The sequence below is a fragment of the Petromyzon marinus genome, chromosome 5 (genome assembly GCF_048934315.1).
Source record: "Petromyzon marinus isolate PM22_M1 ecotype Great Lakes invasive population chromosome 5, UKy_Petmar_22M1.pri1.0, whole genome shotgun sequence".
Lineage (NCBI taxonomy): Eukaryota > Metazoa > Chordata > Hyperoartia > Petromyzontiformes > Petromyzontidae > Petromyzon > Petromyzon marinus.
The window spans coordinates 9,622,087-9,646,150 of NC_133671.1; the positions used below are offsets into that span (position 1 = coordinate 9,622,087).

Genomic DNA, 24,064 nt, shown 5'->3' on the forward strand with positions numbered 1-24,064 from the left:
GAGGTGAGGGGTGGCGGCCGAATGATTGATGCATCGCAACTCGCCTGGGGCCCGGATGATGACGCTGACGTGGAGCCGGAGAACGATGAGGGCCTGCTGAAGGCCCCAGGGGCGTTACGGCAGCCCAACGCGATGTGGCTCTGCTGACCACAGCGGAAGCAGGTGATGGATGCCGACCCCTGCGAGCGACGAGCCCTCGCCCGCCACCGCTGCTCTGGCACCTCTCCCGCGTCGGTTGCCCACAATAAAGGCAGCGAGGCCATCCTCCTCCTGTGGTGTGGCAGCCCCCGCGGGCACCGGGATGCCCGTGCATACCGCCACACCGGCCGACTGGTGCAGGGCGAGGTGTGCCTGAATGTTCTGCGCCACTCTCAGAGATGAGATCTCGGCCTCCTCGGCGATTGCCAGAGCAATTCCTAGCTCCCGCGCCAGAGAGAGCAACCGCTCCAGGGCCAGCTAGTCCAGCGCCTCCCCGTCCATATTAGGGAAAGCTGCCCGAGCCAGCGCCAGCAGGGAGTTGCGGAAGGCAAGCAGTGTCTCGGCCTCCTCTCGCCTCCGCGTAGAGGCTGATGCAGAGCACACAAATACAGAAGCTGTGTCGTGGTTGGATGGGTTAGCTTCATAGAACCCTAATTTGTCTGACTCCCAACACCGGGGATTGAAGGTACTGCTACAGACGTTTGAAGGGGTTTTTAATGAAGGCCCTTATGACTTGGGCCGGACGGATGTAATGTGGCACCACATTGAAACGGGGGATGCACCACCGATCCGTCAGAACTCATACTGCATGGGGCCGGTGGAGAAGGCTCACACACAGAAAGGTAGATGAAATGCTACGAGCAAAAAAAAATATTCACCCTCCACCAGCCCGTGGCGGGCCCCGATCGTGCTTGTCAGAAACTCCGATGGATTCTTACGGTTCTGCGTGGACTTTCACTGATTAAATAAGGTTACTTTGGCAGATGCCTATCCGTTGCCACGAATCGACGATTCTTTGGATGCACTGGGGGGAGCCAAATTATTTTCTACCCTGGTTTTATAGTCAGGATTCTGGCAGCTACCTTTGGACGAGGACTCCAGGCACAAAATCGCATTCAGAACACCTTAAGGCCTCTTCCATTTCAACTGTTTGCTGATGGATCTCCAGTCAGCACCAGCCACTTTTCAACAGTTGATGGAGTTGGTCCTGACAGGTCTTCAATGTGTTTGATTTCCTTGGATGACGTCATCGTCTTTGGTCGCCCTTTTGAGGAACATTTACAGCGGTTGGCACTGGTCTTTTCACGCATTCAGGGGTCATGCCTGAAGCTCAAACTGTCCAATTGCCATCTAGCACAGTCCTCTTTAAAGTATTTGGTGCAAGTTGTCAGCACGGCAGGGGTGGCCACAAACCCTGGTAAGACTCGCTGTGTTTGCGAATCGCCCATACCCGTCTCAGTGTTGAATGCCCAGAGGTTTGTTGGATTCGTGTCATGCTATCGCCATTTTGTACAAGATTTTTCCACCATTGCGAAGCCACTCCATGCACTTACTGCCAAGGGTCAGAAGTTTCACTGGGGTCCTGAGGAGGATTTGGCCTTTAGGAAGTTGCGAGGGTTTATTTCGGATGTCCGCCACTGGCTTACCCCGATTTTTCGTTGCCTTTTATATTGGACACGGATGCCAGCGATGTGGGGATCGGGGGCATGTTATCGCAGGCTCAGTCTGGCCGGGAAGTCGTGATCGCCTATGGCAGTTGGGTGTTGTAGCTGGCCGAACAGCGGTACTGCATCATGCTCCGAGAACTCCTAGAAGTCGTACATTTTGTCAGTCAATTCCGCTCTAATACGGCCGGCCATTTGTGGTGAGGACTGATCATGCGGCGCTGCAGTTTTCATTGCACATTGAACGTCCTTCAGGCCAGATGGACAGATAGATTGAGAGCCTGCAGGAATTTTCTTATGACGTGGTCCACAGGAAAGGGGTGCGCCACGCCAACGCGAACGTGAATGCTTTCATAATAAACGTTTTTGGGTTAGATCGCGTTATTTAGACGTGTCGTAAACCTTCCACCACTCGACACGGCCAATCAGTAAAAAAGTGTCACGTTGACAAAAGACAAATAGTTCACTACTTTAGCCCACCAGTTTGTTGAAGAGTGAATCCACAACTTTGAATGCCTTGTTGCACCTGCCAGATGGGATGGCTTGCGCTTGCTCCGGGGGGGTCTGCTAGGTGCAGGCCTACTCCGACCGAGATGCCGAGCCTCGTGGTCGCCAATCGACATGCATGCAGGCTCCTCCTAGGCTACGTTGCAAGAATGGGATATAGGGCTTAGCCTGGAGGATTGATTGCAGTTGCAAACGGACGACATGTTCGTGTCGTTTTGTGCCCTGGCTCACCCTCACGCTCCCACAAGTCGAGATCTTGCTGTGACATCGTTTACTAATGTTGGGGGACTGCTTATGCGGTGGGAACTGGACACTCAGTGTCATTGTCCGGTTCTTCCTACTCCTGTATGGGAACGGCTGGTGACGGAGGTTCATGGTCGCCGTCTCCTGCACTTGGGTGAACGCAAGACGCTCAGCACACTTAGAAGTCGCTACTTCTGGCCAGGCATGGCAGCAGATGTACGCACATGGATAGCCACGTGTGCTGAATGTGCACGCCCGGTGACAGTGCCATGGCAATCCATCACCAACTCCCGGGTGAATGAGCTGGTGGCTCTCGACGTTTGAGGACCTTTCCCTCGCACTGCTACGTGGTCGTACATGTTTGCTTGTGGGTGTTGAGTATTTCACCTGATGGCCTATGGTGTGGCCCCTCGCCGATCAGACGGCTCAGTCCATTGCGGAGGTTTTCTTACATGGGGCACGTTGTGGACAAGTGTGTCCCGGAGAAATTGCTCACGGATCAGGGCCGCGATTTTTCCTCTAAACTGGCGCGGGAGCTGTGCAATATTTTGGGTACGAAGAAGTTGCGCACGTCGCCGTACTACCCACAGACTGATGGGATGGCGGAACGCCTAAACCGCACCATCACCGCGATGCTGAGCCAGATCGTCGGTAAGTCGCAGACCGATTGAGACCTGCACATTGCAATCCACGACGGAGACAGGTCACCGGGGATGAGGATCCTGTTGACGTCCTGTACGGGCCGTCCATTCGTGCGTTGTGTCACCCTGGCTCTCTTGTGGGGTTTTTTTTTTTCCACATCCCTCGCCGCTGTTACACTGTGGGTGTGTTGCTGCCTGCAGGATTGTCATTTTTGTTTCCACTTGAGGGGTGTGTATGCTTATGTTGTTTCCCCCTTTCACCCAGTTGTTGTGTTACTCAAGGGCGGGTTTTCATTTGGGGGGGGGGGGGGGGGTATTGCAGGTGTGCGTCTGCGCGCTGAGGTGGGACGCACACGCAAGTACGAGGGCACTTTCTTTATTGAGACACAATGATGTGGTGCATCTGGGCATTGTGCTCGCACGGGCACTGCTTGTGCAGCGGGGTTCCGTCGAGGAAGACTTTTTTATGGGGGGGGGGGGGGGGTATTGTAGGATACTCAGGGCAGATGGGGAAAGCAGTGCCTAGCAGGACCTCCCTCACCGCTCTCATATTGGAGGACGAGCCGTTGACCCCATGATGCACGGGAGGAAAGGCCCTTCGGGGGGACGTGATTGTAGGGGAGAGAAGAGAGTGGGGAGTCGCGCAGGCGGAGAGAGATGGAGATGGATTTGTAAGGGGAGCTGGAGAAGAGATATAAAGAGGGTTGATAGTTACAAGTCTCCCTCGTGGATTTCATTACACAAGTCCCAGTTTTTGTCAGGTGCCTGATAATGCATCACTCAAGGCAATACATTTGCATGCATTCATATGTAATTCCCCCTCACCCACCCCTCTTCCAATATGTGAGATATTCTTATTCACCATCATATGCCCAAGTCTTTTTGTACCTAATAGGTCGTAACCCTATGTCTAACAGATTCCCTTGCAAAGTCGCTCACAAGCAACCACCAGCTCTGTCCACGGGTGACTGTGGGAGGGAGTCAATGATGACATAAACATCTGGTACAGACAGATATCATGGAATGGCCTTCACACAACAACGGCGTGTTGTGTCGAGATTCCCACCACGATGACTACAATCCAAGGCTGGTCTCTCACGAGTTGTTTCAACTTCAGTACACAGGCAAACTAACGATTTATACAGCCCAATCCTAATCTAAGCCTCCGATTCTAAGCCATCATCCCAATTGCTCTTCCGTAGTCCCAAGAGTAATGCGCGTCCCTTGAGTTGCGTTTCAAAGCTACTTAATTTGAGTGCAATTGTCTCTTAACGCCAAGCTTACAAAAACCATAAATTGCTGCTGCTCATGAGCCAACTGGCTGATTGGACAGAGCCATCCTGTGACTACACAGCCGTGGGCTTGAGGATAAGACATTCACCACTTAAGAAAATTTTCTCCTTTTCAAATGGTCCACTCACGAGATAAAACTCTGAACAGTGATATTGATTCTTGCATGAGTCCTGTGAAATCTAACACAGTGACAGCTCGAGGAAGCCCTCCAGTCTACAAACTCCAAGGCAGACATCACAAACTACATTAACACATCTTCTTGGTTCTTTGGGTAAAGTCACGTAGAATGGAAATAAAATAATAAAGATAAAACATAATAAAATACAATTCTCACGACATTCCGGCCACAACACAAGTAGCCTTAAATTTTGATTCAAAGCTTTCGTGACTGCAGTGATTCATATTCTTGGTTCTTTCGGTAAAGTCACGTTGAAGGGAAAACAATAATAAAAATATAAAACAATAAAATGCTCACGACGTTTCGACTGCAACACAAGCAATCATCATCAGGTGACTGCTTGTGTTGCAGTCGAAACGTCGTGAGAATTTTATTGTTTTATATATATTTTATTATTTTATTGTTTTCCCTTCAACGTGACTTTACCGAAAGAACCAAGAATACAAGTAGCCTTCTTCAGGTGAAGGAACAGAACTGTCGGGACGACAGCGCTTCAATGAACGCTGCTAAGATTCGCAGCGTCTTTTAAGCTTATTTCCATTCTACGTGACTTCACCGAAAGAACCAAGAAGATGAATCCTTGCAGTCACGAAAGCTTTAAATCTATACATTAACACAGACTAGCAGTTCCCAGCCTCTGGTTTGTAGTCCACTGTCCATCTGCAAGGCCGTGGGTACACTGGCCAGTGGAACTGTTACAGATCCGTACTACGGTTGTTGTTATTTACAAAACATTTACCGACCGCCCATTGCACAATTATTTAGATGATTAAATAAATAGCAAGTTAATGTTTTTTATTGCTTGTTAATGAACAGGGTTGTTTTGAATGTTATGGCGGATGCTATTCCCACGTGGCGGTCAACGAAGATGTCTTGATTGGCTGTGGTCGGCGGGTCTAGAACGGTTGGGAACCACTCACTTATACAATTTACATTTCTAATGAGATTAGATATGAACATCAGTTTTACATTATTAATGCTTACTTGTAATTATTATTCGGCATGCATATATCATTACTACGAACGTCTCGCCAGTCGCTTATATATTAGAATTTACCAACGCAAAACGATTTAAAGTATACAGAAAAAAAGCAAGATGGCAGCAAGTTACAGGATGAAGTTAAGTGGCTTTCACCTGGCAATTAACTCATTCCAAGCTTTTCAAGTGATTGCATTGCATTAAAGTGCTTATGAGCATCAACAAAATCTCTCGGGCAAGCCGAGAAACACAGGACTTGCAAAGCAATTCATAGTGCGGTAATCATTTCATAATTGAAACTAATTCAAACAAGGCCATGTCGGTATCTGAGACGATAGATTATAAACACATACAAATTGCATACCATTCGAGATTTCCAAAAATAAACAAACGTCGGAAATATTTTCACAAATGTGTTAAGCATTCGGGGAAAAGAGCAATGTATGTATAAAGATGAGTAGAAAAGTAAACAAAAGATATGAAAATACTGCCAATGTATTTCAAAAAGGTAAATAACCCCCACCCAAAAACAAAACATGGAAAAACATGTAAAGTACACAGGCTACATGACTTTAAGACAAAAGGGTGGAACACTTCCAACCAATGGCCACGTGGCCTTCACACATCGGTGGGCTTGCACTGATGCTCAAAGCTGTTGGCCACATATGTGTGTGTGCGCGTGTTGTCGCTCTTGCTCATGGAGCCTGGTGCGTGGACCGGTGTGCTCGGCGCGCTCCTCCTCAGCGACTGGACGATTGACATCCTGGCAGCAGAGTGCTCCGGAGAGTGGGCCCTGCCAGAGTGCGAGTCGTCGACGTCGGTCTCGCGGTGGTAGAAGTAGTTGAAGTTGGACACGATTACGGGCACGGGCAGCGCGATGGTGAGCACGCCCGCGATGGCGCACAGCGACCCCACCGCCTTGCCGCCCACCGTCACGGGCACCTTGTCGCCGTAGCCAACCGTCGTCATGGTGACCACGGCCCACCAGAACGCGTGCGGGATGCTCGTGAAGTACGTCTTGGGCTCGTCCACCTCGGCGAAGTAGGCGGCGCTCGAGAAGAGGATGACGCCGATGAAGAGGAAGAAGATGAGCAGCCCCAGCTCGCGCATGCTCGCCTTGAGCGTCTGGCCCAGGATCTGGAGGCCCTTGGAGTGGCGCGACAGCTTGAAGATCCGGAAGACGCGCACCAGGCGGATGACGCGCAGGATGGCGAGCGACATGGTCTGCTGACCGTTGCCCTGCTGCTCGGCCAGCTCCATTCCGAGCGTGATGAAGTACGGCATGATGGCCACCACGTCGATGCTGTTCATGATGTTTTGGAAGAACGCAGTTTTGCTAGGGCATGAGAGGAATCGTGCCACAAGCTCGAAGGAAAACCACACGATGCAAAGGGTTTCCACCAGAAAAAATGGATCCGTGGCAAAACTGGCGGTTGAGGGAATTTCGGTGGCATTGAACTGCTCTTCTTGATCAGCATGGTCTCGGAACTGCGGCAGCGTTTCCATGCAGAAGATGAAAATTGACACCAAGATGACAACAACGGAGAGAATCGCAACGAGGTGGGCCGCACTCGAGCTCTCGGGGTACTCGAAGAGCAGCCAGACCTGGCGCTTGAGCTCCGACTCGGGCAGCGGCCTCTCCTCCTCGCGGATGTAGCCCTCATCCTCGCGGAAGCGCTGGATCGTCTCCTCGCCCAGCTCGAAGAAGCGGATCTCCTCGGAGAACAGGTCGAAGGGGATGTTGGCGGGCCTGCGCAGCCGCCCGCCCGACTGGTAGTAGTAGAGGATGGCGTCGAAGCTGGGCCGGTTGCGGTCGAAGAAGTACTCGTTGCGCAGGGGGTCGAAGTGCTGGGCGCGTCGCGCGGGGTCGCCCAGCAGCGTGTCGGGGAACTGGGCGAGCGTCCGCGCGCACGTCTCGAACTTCATGCCGGCCACGTTGATGACCACGCGCTCGTTGCCGTCGAGGAGGTGCGCGTGAATGTCCTCTCGCGTGACGGCACGCATGCAGTCACGCGTCTCGTTCGTCGGATTGTAGAGGCTGCCCGTGCTGCCATGGCCCGTGATGCTGTTGTTGGCGCTGGCGATGGTCATGGCTGGACAGTGCCTGGGAGGTTATGTGGAGATCTGCGAGTGAGGCAGAGAGGGAGTATGAAGCGGAGTACGTACATGTTGAAGTAATATTGAATAATTATTGGTAATTATTATTATTATCATCATCATCAGGTGGGTTGTTGCACTGTTGTATTGCAGGATCATGAAGGTCTTAAAATGCAGTAATCCATCTGGATCTTGCACGCAGGCTGATTTCATCGCTCCATCTCTGTGGTTCCAATCCTCTCATGTAGTGAGATTGACTTTCCAATAAATCTGGAAGGGCTAAGATTCCATTCTTTTGTAGGATAGGTTAGGTAATTGGGCTTAAGTCTAGAGAGTCATTAAAATTTTGGCTTTTATTTTAAGATATTATCGGAAATGTTGACGTGGATAAGAAAAATAAAAGTAGTTTTGGGAACCTGAATGTCGAATTGCCCGATGACGCTGGATGTAATTACCAGGGAAACGTCGTACTCAAAAACTGTAAATGTTGTGGATTCACTCTTCAACACACCGGTGGGCTAAAGTAGTGAACAATTTGTCTTTTGTCAACGTGACACATTTTTTACTGTTTGGCCGTGTCGGGTGGTGGAGGGTTACCACACATCTATAAATAACGCGATCTAACCCAAAAACCTTTATTATGAATAATATTGGTCGCGAAAGCCTACGTGCTAAACTGAATGGAATTACTCCGATACACATGGGTTCGATTATTTGTCATATATACGCCCCCAGGTTTTTTTTTTAATACGAACCCAAACCGAACAGTCCTTCGAGAGGTATACATGTGACCCAAATGCGCAGTGAACCAAAGCATCATGTTTTCGGGTATGAGACCTACAAGGTGACATTTGGATCTGCCACCCGGCCCACCCACCGTGGATGCCCCCAGATAGTTCAAGATGTCTGATTGCCCGGTAAAGGGACACAACCACGGGGTCAAAGTCATGGAGAATTGAGATTAAGCGGCCTTATCTTCTAAGAGTTGGAACGTGTTTTGGGTGAAAGGTTCCCCTAACCCAGTGCTTCTCAACCTTTTTTTCATTCCACGGCACCTTTTTCTGGGCTTGCTATATCTCTCAGCTCTGCATGCTATGAAGAAGGACCTTTGTCCAAAAACGTTGCCTATTGTATATATTTGGCTCTCTTAAGACAGTATCATTGCCGAAGGTGTTGGGATTGTGTCGATGTTTGTCTGAACAGCTATGCATTTAAAGCAGTGGTTCTCAATATTTTTTTTGCCAACTTTAATTTTGCTTCAACTGAGTGCCCCGTTGCCTGACCCAACATGGTTTTGAGAAATAAATGTATGAGTAATGAATATATTTTATCCAATTGTCCATTTTGCGAGGTATCCTAACGAGTGAGTGAGCTAATGGGATAGCGACGCAGCTTCTCGGCAATGAAAAAGAAATCGGAATGTCGAAAACAAGAACGCACAGTTAAACAACCGCAAAAGATACACCTTCCACCAGTGTCAAAAGCTCTCCTCTGTCTGCAGCTGTACTTCCAGAAGAAATAGATGCCGCACTGATGGTAACAAAGGCAGGTAAAGCCGCAGGAATAGATGGGATTTACCTGGAATTCATTAGACACCTTTGGCAGCAGAGGAAGAACCTGGATGGTTAAACTTTTTTCAAAAATCATCGCCACTAGCAAGCTACCAAGACTTTCGAAAAAATCAAAAATCATTGCTCTCCTCAAGCCAGGAAAATCTGATGATGACTCACACAGCTAAAGGCCAACCTTTTTTCTTTGTACAGCCTAATCTTTTCCTGGAAGCCACCATACCACCTGAGCAGGCAGGTTTTCAGCCACAACGAAGCAATTCTCACCAGGTCCTCGCCTTGACATCACACATCGAGGCAGCTTTCAGCATAAACAGAAAACAGCGGCTGCTTTAATAGACTTGTCCTCTGCAATAGGACACGGTCTGTCGCCGAGGACTCCTCTTTAAACTCGCCAACACCATCAAGTGTGAAAAAACGGTTTGCTTCATCGCCAGAATGCTCAGCGACAAACAATTTCGCGTCCATCTGGGAAACAAAGTCAGCCGCCCACGAACTCTATAAAATGGCCTACCGTACCAGCCCTGTTTAATATTTACACCAGCGACATGCCGGCTACATTAAGCCGCAAGTTCATTTACGCAGACGATCTAGCACTGGCCGGCCAAGCGACGACACCCAGCGCAGCTCAATAATATTGAACACCGACCTTAAGAAATTGGAAAATGATATCTACTCCTGTCGACTTTAGCCAAAACCAACCAAGACAGTGACCTCAGCGTTCCATCTCACGAACGCGGAGGCAAAAAGTACGCTGAAGATCGAGTTTTGTTGTAAAACCATCACCCGCAACCCACTCTCGAAATACCTTGGAGTGGCGCTCGATCGAAGTCTCATTTTCAGGCAACACATTAAGCAATTTAGAACAAGATAAAATCCGCACAAACATCCATAAACTGGCGGGAACTAGTTGGGGCTGTGATGTTCGAACAATACGGACTGCCTCACTCGCCCTTGTATATTCGACGGGAGAGTATTGCTCAGCAGTGTGTAGATGCAGCACTCACACTCGAGTTATCGACACAACTGAACATTGTAATGCGTGTCATCTCAGGTACGCTGAAGTCGACGCCAACCCAGTGGCTCCCAGCGCTCACCCACATCGCTCCACGGCAAATCCGTCGTGAAACAGCGGCCGTCCGGGAGTACCAAAAAATGATCGTCAACCCCCGCACCTTCCGATACATCGGGACATAAACCCAGCGCCGCCTATTCGCCTAAAATCACGCCACCCTTCTGGATCACAGCAGCCTCACTTCACGCCACAAATACAAACGAAGACGCGAGATGAAAGCAAGTCTGGTCTGCGGCCGACATCAAAAATAAACATCTCATACAGGACCCCTACCGTCGAACCTCCCGGTTTCAAGCTTTCACCTCGCCAATGGTCTACTATATCAACCGAATCAGCACCCATGCGGCCACCTGATGTACAAATGGCGCATCGAATGTTGCGGCCATGAATCCAAAACGATCAACCACATTCTAAACACGCTGCTGCTGCTGCTGTCTGCACTCCTTTATAGGAGGAATAGACGAGATCCACTCTGCTTATGAACAGACAATTGAGTGGATGACAAATCTACAATTGCATCTTTCATCTGCTGATATTTATCTACGTAAAAGAAGACTATAGTGAGTAACTGCATGCGAATAAAAACAAATTTATTGGACGCACTGCATGCGTGACATAATTTGTTCACGCTAGCTGGTTACTCTTGGAAACCAGCATTGTTTACGATCAATGAGTTTAGAAAGGTCTTTTATATCGTTCTAGGTTACAATATCGATTTAAATTTGATCGTAGTTATTTTCTATTCGCATATGCATACGTAATTATTCACTCATGACTAATTTATGGTATAATTCCACACATTTCAAAAGAATCACCTTACGTACCCCCTGAGATCTAAGTAGCCCCGGTTGAGAACCACTGGTTTATTTGGCCATTATGACCACTTCCTGAATGTTGGGAGACAAAAGATAAATGTAAGACTTGTCCTCCACACAACCTACAGATGTTGAATGCCTCGGTGATCATCAAATGTATCTCCTGGAGGAACACCAAGTCTGGTTGAAATAGATTAATATTAGTAAGTGCGCTGCCTTTGGACGGGGATGATTTAAGTCACGGACGTTAAGGGAGACAAGGTTAACCTGTTTAAGGCTTGGAGGAGCTCCGTCTGTGAGGGCAGTGAGGTGATTGATAACGCTGACAAGAATAAACAGAAGTTCGGGGTATTATCCAATTTATCCCGTCGTTCTACCCAGCAGCAGAGGTCAATGTCGTGATATTCGAGGTCTATACCGAATACCGGTCAGTAATATGTTGTACATCGGAGTTTCTTCCATAGAAACCCCTGTACTTACTTACACCTTGCACTTTAGATGGGGCGAGAGTGGCATCACGATTTACGTCGTGCTCAGTATCGACCTTTAAAGAACAACGTAATCCGTACAAATACTCCCGTGTAGTTAAAACACGCCGCAACACTCTGCTGGGGGATAATTTATAATTGAACAATCATTGTTTAAGTTTCATCATTTTTTTTTACTCCCGCACTATTTGTAAACAAGCACAATTTTGTGTGATGCAGGCATCAAAAATAATCCTGTTGTGTGTTTAAAAAAAATGTCTTAACCATTCACAGTTAAACTTTTTTACATTCAAGACAACCCCCTTCCCTTCTATCCCCTTCCTTTTAATATTGTCCTGAGAATAGATACGTGCCCACTGTCCTCTTCTAGAATAACTGCCTGGCCACCAAGGAACACAAGACAAAGACACAAAAATTCCCCCGTGCATCGCCTGTGACAGACTGTTGGGGCAAGTGCTGTTAGCGAGCAGCACCTATGCAGGCCGGCATGGCACACACGTGGGTGGGTGGCCAGCACCACGCCCGCGTCGCTTTTGTCTCCCCAGTGGCGATGTTTATACACACCATGTACTGGTTTGAGGCTGAGTCGACCTAGGGGAGGCCCAGGAATGGTTCAGATAATCGTCACTGGTGTTGGCCGTGAGCGGGAATCGAACCCGTGTAACAAGGTTCGTAGTGCAGTGTGGCGCTAACCGCTGCTCCACCGCTCTCCACCAAGGAACCTAAACCACCGAGCACATTGCCTTCATCCTATAATATTCTATATTAAACGACACGTGTGAAGAGTGGTTATTCGCACACATACATGGAGATCCACGTGTGAGTTATTGCAGGGAGGTACAGTTACACACATATATCTCCAGAGATAAATGTATCTTGGAATCTATATTTATACATATGCACTATATATGTAGTACAGTATACACGCAGTACCTCTGTTACGCATAAAATCGTCCCATGTTAACGACCGCTTATATTGCATTTTGCCCTCGGGGCATCCCATTCCATTTGCTGTAGAAACAAGTCCTCAGACTCCCTTCTTCGCTTGACTGAAGGTCATTTGTCTTATACGATGGCCCCACGGTGGCGATATGTTAACTACTTCGTCTGGTATGAAGGAGGTCGTGGGTTCAATTCCTACCCTAACACCTGTTGTATATTCGGAGTTTGCGTGTCTCTCTTTCCCCGTGGTCGCGTGTATTTTTCTCCGGGTCCTCCGGGTTCTCCCTCCGGATTTAGAATCACCATGCATGCCAGGTGACTTCTGAAAAAGAGCTATATAGCTCAGTGGGCTTAACCTGTTAAAATAAAAAAAACGTTTAGTTTTTTATAGTTTCAACTATGTTTTATTTTACCAGGCATGGCCCACTGGAGCTATATAGCAATTTTTCAGAAGCCACCTGGTTATCACAAATCATAGCCCGACGAAGTGGCTTATCACGTAGAAATGTACAGCAGCCAAATATTCTAAACGCGTGATGTTGATTATAAATGTGGAGGGAAAAGCGGAGGACCCGGAGAAAAATCCACGTAACCACGGGGAGAGAGAGACACGAAAACAGGCGCCAGGGTCGGGATCAAATCCACGACCTCCTGTACACCAGGCGAGGTAGTTAACATCTCCCCACCGTGGCGCCCCATTTGGTGGGGCAATACCCAGGATTCTAACTTTGTAATGATGTGGATCGGTATTGAACACAGCGTTACGCTAGTACAGTATCTACAATTTTGTACACCTGTCGACCCACTCCCGAAATAAACAGAATAAAGAATATCCAACGTGAAAAATACACACCCGTCAACGCCTTATGAGTGCCCTACCTTATTACAGACCGATTCAGACCTTATTGGGTCACCCCGTGCCCCTTATAAATCTCAACGTTCATCCTACAAAGTCCCATCACAAAGGAGAAACGCACAAATAGACAAAAAAATGTGTTTGCCCGTATTGAAACGGCTGTACGCCGTATGGACCTGAAAACTCAATTTCCCTGCTCTAGAATACCGAGCAAACCGTATGGGTTGACACGGTATGAAACTTATAAGTTTCCGTAAAATAAAACGGACGGGGGCACGGATTAAAACGGATTTGGACTCGGATTAGCACAGAGCTCCGCCCTATTGCTTTTCTCAACAGTGAACACGATGTCTCAAAGTCGCGATTGTTCCCTTATCCGCGCGTTTTGTTCCTCTGCATCTCATTGTAATTCCAAGCGTGCACCCTGTTCCTTGCTTATTTTTTTCTCCCTCTGTCTCACATATTATACAATCCAATAACATTTGGATTCGCACGGCAAACTAAAGGTGACCCGCATCTCAGCACGCGACGCACATCAACGAAGCGTGCCCATTGAAGGGACGTTGCAGAGAGGGTGTTCATAATAAAGGTTTTTGGGTTAGATCGCGTTATTTATAAATGCGTCGTAACCCTCCACCACCCGACACGGCCAATCAGCAAAATAAAGTGTCACGTTGACAAAAGACAAATAGTTCACTACTTTAGCCCACCGGTGTGTTGCAGAGTTAATCCACAACATTTACAGTTTGAGTACGACGTTTCGCTGGTAATTACATCCAGCATCATCGGACAATTCGCCAGAATGGTAAAGCCCTCGCTTGCTCTCGGTCTTAAATAGAGCAGCAGGGTGACGTCATCATTTAACTCATTTCAGGTGCAGTAAAGTAGTGAACTAATTGTCTTTTGTCAACGTGACACTTTTTTTTTCTGATTGGCCGTGTCGGGTAGTGGAGGGTTACGACACATTTATAAATAACGCGATTTAACCCAAAAACCTTTATTATGAATAATATTGGTCGCGAAAGCCTACGTGTTAAACTGAGAGAAGGTGTTGTTTAAAAAAAAAACAGCAGAGGGGATTCTAGATTTGAAGCTTTCGTGACTGCAAGGATCCATACTCTTTGGCTCTATTCGGTAAAGTCACGTAGGTAAAAAATAAAACAACAAAAATCACGACGTTTCGGCCACAACACAAGCGGCCTTCATCAGGTGAAGGGACCAGACTGTCTCGAGGACAGCGCTGGAGTGAAACACAGCCAAGCTCAGACCGCGGACCTTTAAGCTGTGTGAGAGTAATTAAGGTGCCTTGACAAAAGAATTAGCATACAAAAATTGCATTTAAATAGGCGGACTTAGCATGATGAAAGGTAGGGAGGGGATCTTGAATTCTAGAGAACGGAGAGAGAACACTGAGGCGACATGACGGTAGCTAGAAGCGTGCATGAATTGGGGGGCGGTTACAATCGTTTTGCTGCGTCCATGCGCTACAGTTAGTCGATTGCCAAGCCGCGTGTGAGCGAGGTAAAAGTCTGGGTAAGAGATGAACCGACACAGTGCCGCTGTCAAGAGCTCGCTCGAGTGGAGGCGCTTCTGCCAGCAGGGGCTTGAGCGGGAAATTGCAGCGCTGCGCCTTTGCCTTGTGCGTATATGAGAAACAAGGGCAAATGTGCCCCTTAGGGCTGCGTCCGCTCACTTTGTAGCTACGCGCGTGCCAATTCAATGCCTTCGTGACTAAAATGCTGCTGGAAACGGTTACCGGTTCATGCCTTTTGTAACCAGTAATGGAATGGGGGAAACGGTTACCGGTTTGTTTTAATGGGTGTCGTTTTTACAACAACCCGTGACGTTAAGACGCTGCATGATATAGTCACGTTGGTTGAACCAACTTTTGCGATGTGTATTATATACGTTTATCAATTTTTAAAAAAAATCTATTTGAAGTATTTTTTCGTGTGATTTGCTTACCTTTCCTATACTTTGCACTCCAACCGTTGTTTTGGTATTTGTTGTAACTTTTTGACCCACCTCGACTGGACATCTGTTAAAAAATAGATTCATAAGCTCTTCGAATTTCGTCCAGGATAAATAAAAAAAACTGTTTCAAACGTCCTCCCCCACCCCCACCACACACACACACACACGATCGACGCGGCATACGAAGGAATTCACGCAACTGGCTGGTGGATTGACAACGGGCCGTGAATAACGTCAGTCTGTAATTGCAGGCCACGCATCGATGGCCATCCCAGAGCTCTGCAGCCTGAGCGAATGCCCTTCCTTTGCTCTTAGTGGCCGTGCCGGGCGGGCAAAGCAGCGCATGCGGCTCGTACGCAAGTCCTTGGCGTGAACTTGAAAGGAGAGTGGCATGCATTGAGAGAGAGAGGGTTCAATTAATGGTTGGGATTTTCTGTGTTTTTTTAAATTTTATTTTTAAAAAAATGTACGTTGTACGTGTACAGTCATTCATTTTGTCGCATCCACTTCTGGATGAGGAGGCCTCCCCAGTCGTGGGATGTCGTTTCACCATATTTCACCACGCTGCACGGTGCGTGGTTTTTTGAAGGTGGGGGAGCATACGGCGTGGGAACACAGACGTGCAGCACAACAATGGATGCTGCTGCAATGCTCTCTGCTGTCACGGCGCAGCCCCTGTAGCTGCCGGTAACACTTGATATGCATGGTGGCGCCTGTGCAAGCGCTGTCAAGGACCGAGCCTGTTTTGTATGCTTCTGAGATCTGATGAGATCGGGCGCATTCTGGGTGATTTGGCGAGAGGCAGGTTATCCTTCAATCTAGATGTGAAGTTTGCGTGACCGCAGGGATCCATGCATGCTCTTTGGGTTCTTTCGGTAAAGTCACGTAGGGTATGAAATGAAATAAATTAAATCACGACGTTTCTGGCCCCAAACGTCGTGATTTATTTTACTTTATAACCTACGTGACTTTACCGAAAGAACCGAACAGTTGAGGTTATCCTTCGTGCTGCATTGTGTCTTCCCTGCAAGCAAGCACTGTCGATGATGCGCCACCCCCACACACAAAAAGAAACTCGCCGCTCAAGAACGTGGTGGGACTCGAGCCGGCGAGCCGCTTGACTTCCGCCGCCGGGTGCGTTCGATGGGCAGAGGCGCTCTGCCGTGGGGCTGATTATTGAACGGTGCGTTGAGGCGGCAGGCGAAGGCACGCTGCCCGCTCGACCAAATGCGCTTTGCGTCCGCGAAACCCCAGATTTCGCGGATGGATTTTGACACGCAGCACCTAATACTGAGCGAGGAAACGCCTCGGATCGTTTATCGGCCTGTTATAATGCGCTCCAGGCTAAGAGAGCCATTCAGCAGAAAAAATGTGCTTTGGAACGCTCTGTCCATTGAATGCACCCCTGCTCGATACTGGTTGCGTCTTCAAGCCAGTTCTCCCGTCCAGGGCCCAAAATGGGATAAATTACTTGGGGAACTCATAAATGATTTCCCCCCCCCCCCCCACCCCCACGAGATCTTAGGAGGAAGAGGGTGAGGAGGAGCTTCGCTTGATGTGTGGGTCTCTGAGCTTGTTTATGGGTCTCTGTGCGTGTCTGTGGGTCTGTGTGCATGTTTGTGGATCTCCCTGTCAGATTAGGGGCTCTATCTATGAGTAAAATAAAAACAAATATAAATCCTTGATTCCTTCTAGAACAAATGTTCACTCCCGCCACGGCGTTCTGGGGTGCTCCAGCCCATATCCACCACTGCTCCTGACCAAAAGAGACTTGTCGTGTCCCGAGACTCTATTCTGGTTTACCTGAAGGATGTCGATCAACAGTAGCGTATCCACCGAGTGTGCAGGCGGTGCAACTGTAACGGAGCCCACGGACTGGAGGTGCCCAGATGACCCGGGCTATGAAGAGGGTGTTTGGGTGGGATTGGACAGGTAGCCCTATTTAATTCATTACACCAGCGCCCATGCCAACCACACTATGCCACTGTGACCTATAGACTTACTTAGTGACTCATGCACTCACATAGAGACCCACTAACTGTGCCAAGGTGCCCAGGTTTCAGTGGAGGGGCCCCATTTAATGCATTGCACCAGGGCCCATTCAGACCACTGCTACACCACTGTCAATCAATTAATCTATGAATCCTAAAAAGGATCCCCGGGCTCAGGAGGTCAGCCGGCATGCAGAGCACGGCGATTGATTGCATTGTAATTTGATTAAGAGCCCCCATCGTGAAATGTCTTTCAGTGACTCAACTAATTGGCAGTGGGGGAATTCCACGGTTGCTGTTGTTCGGTGCGTGGCTCACGGGTAGGCCAGACGACGCAGCGTGACAGCTCTCTGGAGCGCCGGTGGTGGCGTGTGAATGGTATTTGGCCTACTCTTTCACGCTGGCCAGTCGTCTTGGAATAGGTGGGAGTGCCCACAGCTTACCCCACCGCACGCGACCTGCCAATCGCTGGGTGGGAAAGAGGCGAATTTTGGGAGATTTCAACAAACTTGCACCATTGTTTAAACTGCCGCGCCAGGAGATCGAATTGGCAACCAGTGGCATTGCATGTCCAGTGTACATACAATTACACAACGGCAACATCGTGTGATAATATACGTATTATAAATCACCTTTTGCGCGTAGTTTATTCGTTTAAATTGTTTCCAGCTGTGGTCACGGTTTGTCTGATGAGTATCTCGCCCTTGATATAAAGAGAAATCCGATGAGCTATGAAGACCTTTTTCACAGATGTCCAGTAGGGGCAGGTCAGAACGTTACAACAATAACAAATTGTAGAAAAACACGATAGGAGTGCAACGTATAAGCAAATCACTCGAATAAATACGTTAAATAAATAAAGTATGTAAGTTCTAATATCAAAAGTACACAAATTGTCAAACTCGGGCACAGCAGCAATACAACAGCAACAAGAGTCCCATACCACACCAAGAAAACACGGTCCCGCAATGAAATCTCACATTTAATTACCCATACACGGGTAAGGACGAACGTTACAAATCACATTTTCAAATGCAATCGTATCCAGCACTGATCGTGTGCTTCAGGATATTTTTTGAAGGCATATTTACGGTGTTGAGGCAGGAAACATGGTTGTTGCTTCACGTTGGTGCTGCAACGGCAAAGGCTTCGTCACAGTGGATCACGCTTTATCCACACGAACCACCTTGGCCTTATGGCAGCTGTGGGAAATTGGGGGGGGCTGAACTGCAGTGACGATCACTCACGAGAATGAAAACGGTCGCACAACAGTTACCCAAATTTCTTGCTGCTGCTGCCACCAATATTAAAATTGGCCCAATTTTTTTCTCCTTTGAGTTGGTGGTCTACAACAGTGGGTTACCACGTGGAGCCCTGTGGGTTACCACGTGGAGCCCTGTGGGTTACCACGTGGAGCCCTGTGGGTTACCACGTGGAGCCCTGGGGGTTACCGCGTGGAGCCCTGGGGGTTACCGCGTGGAGCCCTGGGGGTTACCGCGTGGAGCCCTGGGGGTTACCACGTGGAGCCCTGGGGGTTACCACGTGGAGCCCTGGGGGTTACCACGTGGAGCCCTGGGGGTTACCACGTGGAGCCCTGGGGGTTACCGCGTGGAGCCCTGGGGGTTACCGCGTGGAGCCCTGGGGGTTACCACGTGGCGATGTCCCAGGGGTACGTGAGATCATTTATAAATGTGTAAAATGATACCATACATTGGTGAATAATCACGTATAAATCTACAAATATAAAAGAACTACGATAAAATGTAAATCCATATGGTAACCTAGAACGATGTGAATACCTTTCTAAACTAATCAATCTTGAACAATGCGGGTTTCCGAGAGTAGCCAGCGAGCGCGAACAAATTACGTCGTACATGCGGAGCGTCCGTTGATTGTGTTTTATATTCGCTTGCGGTTACTCGCTCGTTGGGATGCCTCGTAAAATTGACGCCTGGTTAAAATATCGACGTTCATTTTGCGTGCGTTTATATCTCAGGGCAAAAATAGCCAGAAACGGTTGAAAACCACCGGACTAGAACTAAAGGCTGTGGGAATTACTGAGTGTGGTGAATTCACGAGACAATGCCAGGGACGATGGGATCACCGATCCAATCTACAGGGTGGTCCCGATGCCTTGTGACCCCCAATTAATTGACCTTGAACATTCTTTCCTTTGCATATTCATTTCCGTTTTGAATCGAATAATTTTCAAAAATAAATCACGTTTTAGAGGACCTTTGGCTGTCCATAACTAAATAAATACACCGACGACATGGCTCCCTTATACACATTAAAAGTATTTCTTACACAGTGACCCATCAGCCGCACCACGGCCTTCAGAGAGTGCGTAATTTCAACGGCACCGATTCAAGGCGAGCACACCCTGGGCCGGTTTCGACATCCGGTGTGTCATCAGCAGCGTGGGGCTTGCTTTAATCAATGCTGATTTAACTGGCCGCCACTGCAGACAGAGGGCCCTCTCTTTGCGCTCTGGGGTCCGATTTAGACGCACCCGTTAGGATAATTGCGTAAACACATAACTCGGAGACTTCAATCATTCGCGTTGTGGAGTGACGTTTAACGCAGTCGCCTCGCGTTTTACCCGACGCGATTTTGGAGTAGCCCGTTAGATTTTAATTCATGCTTTATATTTGTGGTTGTGCGCGCGCGCGTGCACTGCTATTGAAAGAACGCGCTCCAGCGCGTTTGCCACGGTGCACGGGGACGCACCCTGCGAGCTTCATCGTCAGTCGGGGCAGCAAAGTTCGGCAGCGAATGCCGCGTGAGGTGCAACAAGCGTCCACGCACAGCTGTCAAACCTCTATCAGTGCCCTACCTTATACAGACCAATTCAGACCTTATTGGTCACCCCGTGCCCCCTTATACATCTCAACGTTCATCCTACAAAGTCCCATCACAAGGGAGAAACACAAACAAATATATATAAACAAAAAAATTTGCCCTAATATTGAAACGGCTGTACGCCGTATGGACCTGAAAACTAAATTTCCCTGTACAAGAATGCGGGGTAAATCGTACGGGATGACAGCTGTGGGTAAGATAGCAACCACAAGCGCGGGCCGCATTAGCATCTCCTTCTCGCGCACCATTTTGAAGATCTCGTGAACTTGGCCTCGTTAAAATTCTGTTTAATGTTCGCGATTTTGAGTCACTCGCCGTTTTTTTTTCCAAGAACACAACCTCCGCATAAAACACGAGATGTAGCTGCAACACAAATAAATACGCGGACAATACGTGGATCCGTCTGTAACATCACCTCTTGCGTGTATTGTTTCGCCCATACACACACACCCACACACACACACGTGTTTCACCCACACACACACACGTGTTTCACCCACCCACACACACGTGTGTGTGTGGGTGGGTGAAACCTATCTCTACTCAGAACCTATCACTACTTAGAACCTATCACTACTCAGAACCTACCACTACTCAGAACCTATCACTACTCAGAACCTATCACTACACAGAACCTATCACTACACAGAACCTATCACTACTTAGAACCTATCACTACTCAGAACCTACCACTACTCAGAACCTACCACTACTCAGAACCTATCACTACTCAGAACCTATCACTACACAGAACCTATCACTACACAGAACCTATCACTACTTAGAACCTATCACTACTCAGAACCTACCACTACTTAGAACCTATCACTACTCAGAACCTATCACTACTTAGAACCTATCACTACTCAGAACCTATCACTACTCAGCACCTACCACCGCTCAGAACCTATCACTACTCAGAACCTATCACTACTCAGAACCTATCACTACTTAGAACCTATCACTACTCAGAACCTATCACTACACAGAACCTACCACTACTCAGAACCTACCACTACTCAGAACCTATCACTACACAGAACCTCTCACTACACAGAACCTACCACTACTCAGAACCTATCACTACTCAGAACCTATCACTGCTCAGAACCTATCACTGCTCAGAACCTACCACTGCTCAGAACCTACCACTACTTAGAACCTATCACTACTCAGAACCTATCACTACTCAGCACCTATCACTACTCAGAACCTATCACTACTTAGAACCTATCACTACACAGAACCTATCACTACACAGAACCTACCACTACTCAGAACCTACCACTACTCAGAACCTATCACTACTTAGAACCTATCACTACTTAGAACCTATCACTGCTCAGAACCTATCACTGCTCAGAACCTACCACTACTCAGAACCTATCACTACTTAGAACCTACCACTACTCAGAACCTATCACTACTCAGAACCTACCACTGCTCAGAACCTACCACTACTCAGAATCTATCACTACTCAGCACCTACCACTGTTCAGAACCTAGCACTACTTAGAACCTATCACTACACATAACCTACCACTACCCAGAACCTATCACTACTCAGAACCTATCACTACTCAGAACCTATCACTACTTAGAACCTACCACTACTCAGAACCTATCACTACACAGAACCTATCACTACTCAGAACCTATCACTACTCAGCACCTACCACTGCTCAGAACCTATCACTACTCAGAACCTATCACTACTCAGAACCTATCACTACTTAGAACCTATCACTACTTAGAACCTATCACTACTCAGAACCTATCACTACACAGAACCTACCACTACTCAGAACCTACCACTACTCAGAACCTATCACTACACAGAACCTATCACTACTCAGAACCTATCACTACTCAGCACCTACCACTGCTCAGAACCTATCACTACTTAGAACCTATCACTACACAGAACCTACCACTACTCAGAACCTACCACTACTCAGAACCTATCACTGCTCAGAACCTATCACTACTCAGAACCTACCACTACTTAGAACCTATCACTGCTCAGAACCTACCACTACTCAGAACCTACCACTACACAGAACCTATCACTACTCTGAACCTATCACTGCTCAGAACCTATCACTACACAGAACCTATCACTACACAGAACCTATCACTACACAGAACCTACCACTACACAGAACCTATCACTACTCAGAACCTATCACTACTCAGAACCTATCACTGCTCAGAACCTATCACTGCTCAGAACCTACCACTACTTAGAACCTATCACTACTCAGAACCTACCACTACTCAGAACCTATCACTACTTAGAACCTATCACTGCTCAGAACCTACCACTACTCGACTGAACACACACGCGTGTTATGCACGCTGCAATGACTGCCTACCCCCTGTCGAAGTTCGGGTTCGAGACCTTCCTTTCCGCACGTGTCCCATCGATAAAGTGTGCAATGTCGCCCCCGGTCTTTACAAATGTACACACGAAATATAAGCACGTGCCTCCAGTGAGAACTTCTAGGTGCGCGACAAATCCGACAGTTGCGTGCGTTAGGGCGCGTGGCTCCACTGAAGCGTGGAAAACAACGGAGTGGATTGAGGATACTGGAAATACGTAGGGACATTGGGATGGAGTTGGGGATATTGGGATGGGTTTGGGGATATTGGGATGGATCTGAGAATATTGGGATGGATATGAGAAAGATGGGATGGGTCTGGAAAAAATGGGAGTGAGCTCGGAATATCGGGATGGATCGAGAAATATTCGGAAGGAGCTGAAAAAATTTCAATTTATCTGAGAATGTCGGGATGGATCTGGGAATACCTGGGATGGATTTAGGAATAATGGGATAGATCTTGGATTTTTTTGGGTGGATTTGGGAATATTGGGATGATAGGGGATAGAGCCGCACTGTTTCCCAAGTCTTTCGGAATTTGGGGAAATTAGGATAAAGCCATACGTTATGGGATAGGCTGGAAATATGAATATTATGATAGGATGCAGCCAGCAGTGATACAATGGGACACAATCAGGAGTTACAGGATTGAGTGGAAATGGGAATAATATAATGGTATATGGAGAGTACTCCATTCAGGATGAAGCCGGGAATAACAGGCTGAGATGGCAATCGTAGTAATTCGATGAGATGGAGCCAGAAATATTGCGATGAGATGTAAATTGAATGGGTTTTGACGGGGGCCGGGAGTAATAGTGCGAGAAGTGAATTGAAAGTGTGGCACGAGAGTGATCCAAAGGATAATTGGATGAGAATGGTCTACGGTTGATTGGTGTTGGAAGGAAACGGGGACATTGCAATCCTTTTTTGTTACGGAAGCATCAACAACAGGACGAGAAGAACATAGGAACAATGCAATGGAATGGGATGCAGTCGGGAATGCAGGAATGTTACGGAATGATGGAGAGGCACTCGGAACGAGCCTGGAATATCGGGTCAGCGATGGCACTGCGGAGCCCGGGGTTAATGGGATGTTGATGGAAACCCGTTGGAATGCGTGGAGGCGCCGCGCACCTGGGTTGACGTCCCGCCACGGGCAGCTCTCTCGCGCACCGCTCCTCCGCGTCTCCTCTCTCCTCCTCTGCGCAGCTTCACACGGAGCGCGGAGGAGAAGGACACGAGGCGATGCTGGGGGGGGGGGGGGTGAGGGCGGGGGGGCTTCGTGCGCATGCGCGTGTTATCCTCTGTGTGTATCAGCACGCGTGTAGTGTGTAGCACGTGTGCAGTGTGTAACACGTGTGTGTGTGTGTCGTGTGTGCAGTGTGTAACACGTGTGCAGTGTGTAACACGTGTGTAGTGTGTCAGCACGTGTGTGTGTCGTGTGTGTAGTGTGTAGCACGTGTGCAGTGTGTAACACGTGTGTAGTGTGTCAGCACGTGTGTGTGTCGTGTGTGTAGTGTGTAACACGTGT

At 48.2% G+C, this 24,064-nt stretch overlaps 1 protein-coding gene across 2 annotated transcripts; it reads right to left on the reverse strand.

Moving 5' to 3' along the window:
* Positions 1 to 3,505: 3,505 nt before the first annotated feature.
* LOC116939032 (potassium voltage-gated channel subfamily A member 3-like) lies at positions 3,506 to 23,786 on the reverse strand. 2 transcript variants are annotated; one of them, XM_076061398.1, is made up of 3 exons: positions 23,668 to 23,786; positions 15,291 to 15,363; positions 3,506 to 7,608 (listed from the first exon to the last, which is right to left on the reverse strand). In XM_076061398.1, exon 3 carries the CDS (start codon positions 7,573 to 7,575, stop codon positions 6,103 to 6,105), a length of 1,473 nt encoding a protein of 490 aa, XP_075917513.1. In that variant the 5' UTR covers positions 7,576 to 7,608; positions 15,291 to 15,363; positions 23,668 to 23,786; the 3' UTR covers positions 3,506 to 6,102. The 2 variants fall into 2 exon arrangements, with proteins under 2 accessions (XP_075917513.1, XP_032802796.2); XM_032946905.2 differs by lacking the exon at positions 15,291 to 15,363.
* Positions 23,787 to 24,064: the final 278 nt, after the last annotated feature.

Coding starts and splice junctions, on each gene's coding strand:
- LOC116939032 (XM_032946905.2), bottom strand. CDS start 7,575: ATGACCATCGCCAGCGCCAACAACAGCATCACGGGCCATGGCAGCACG.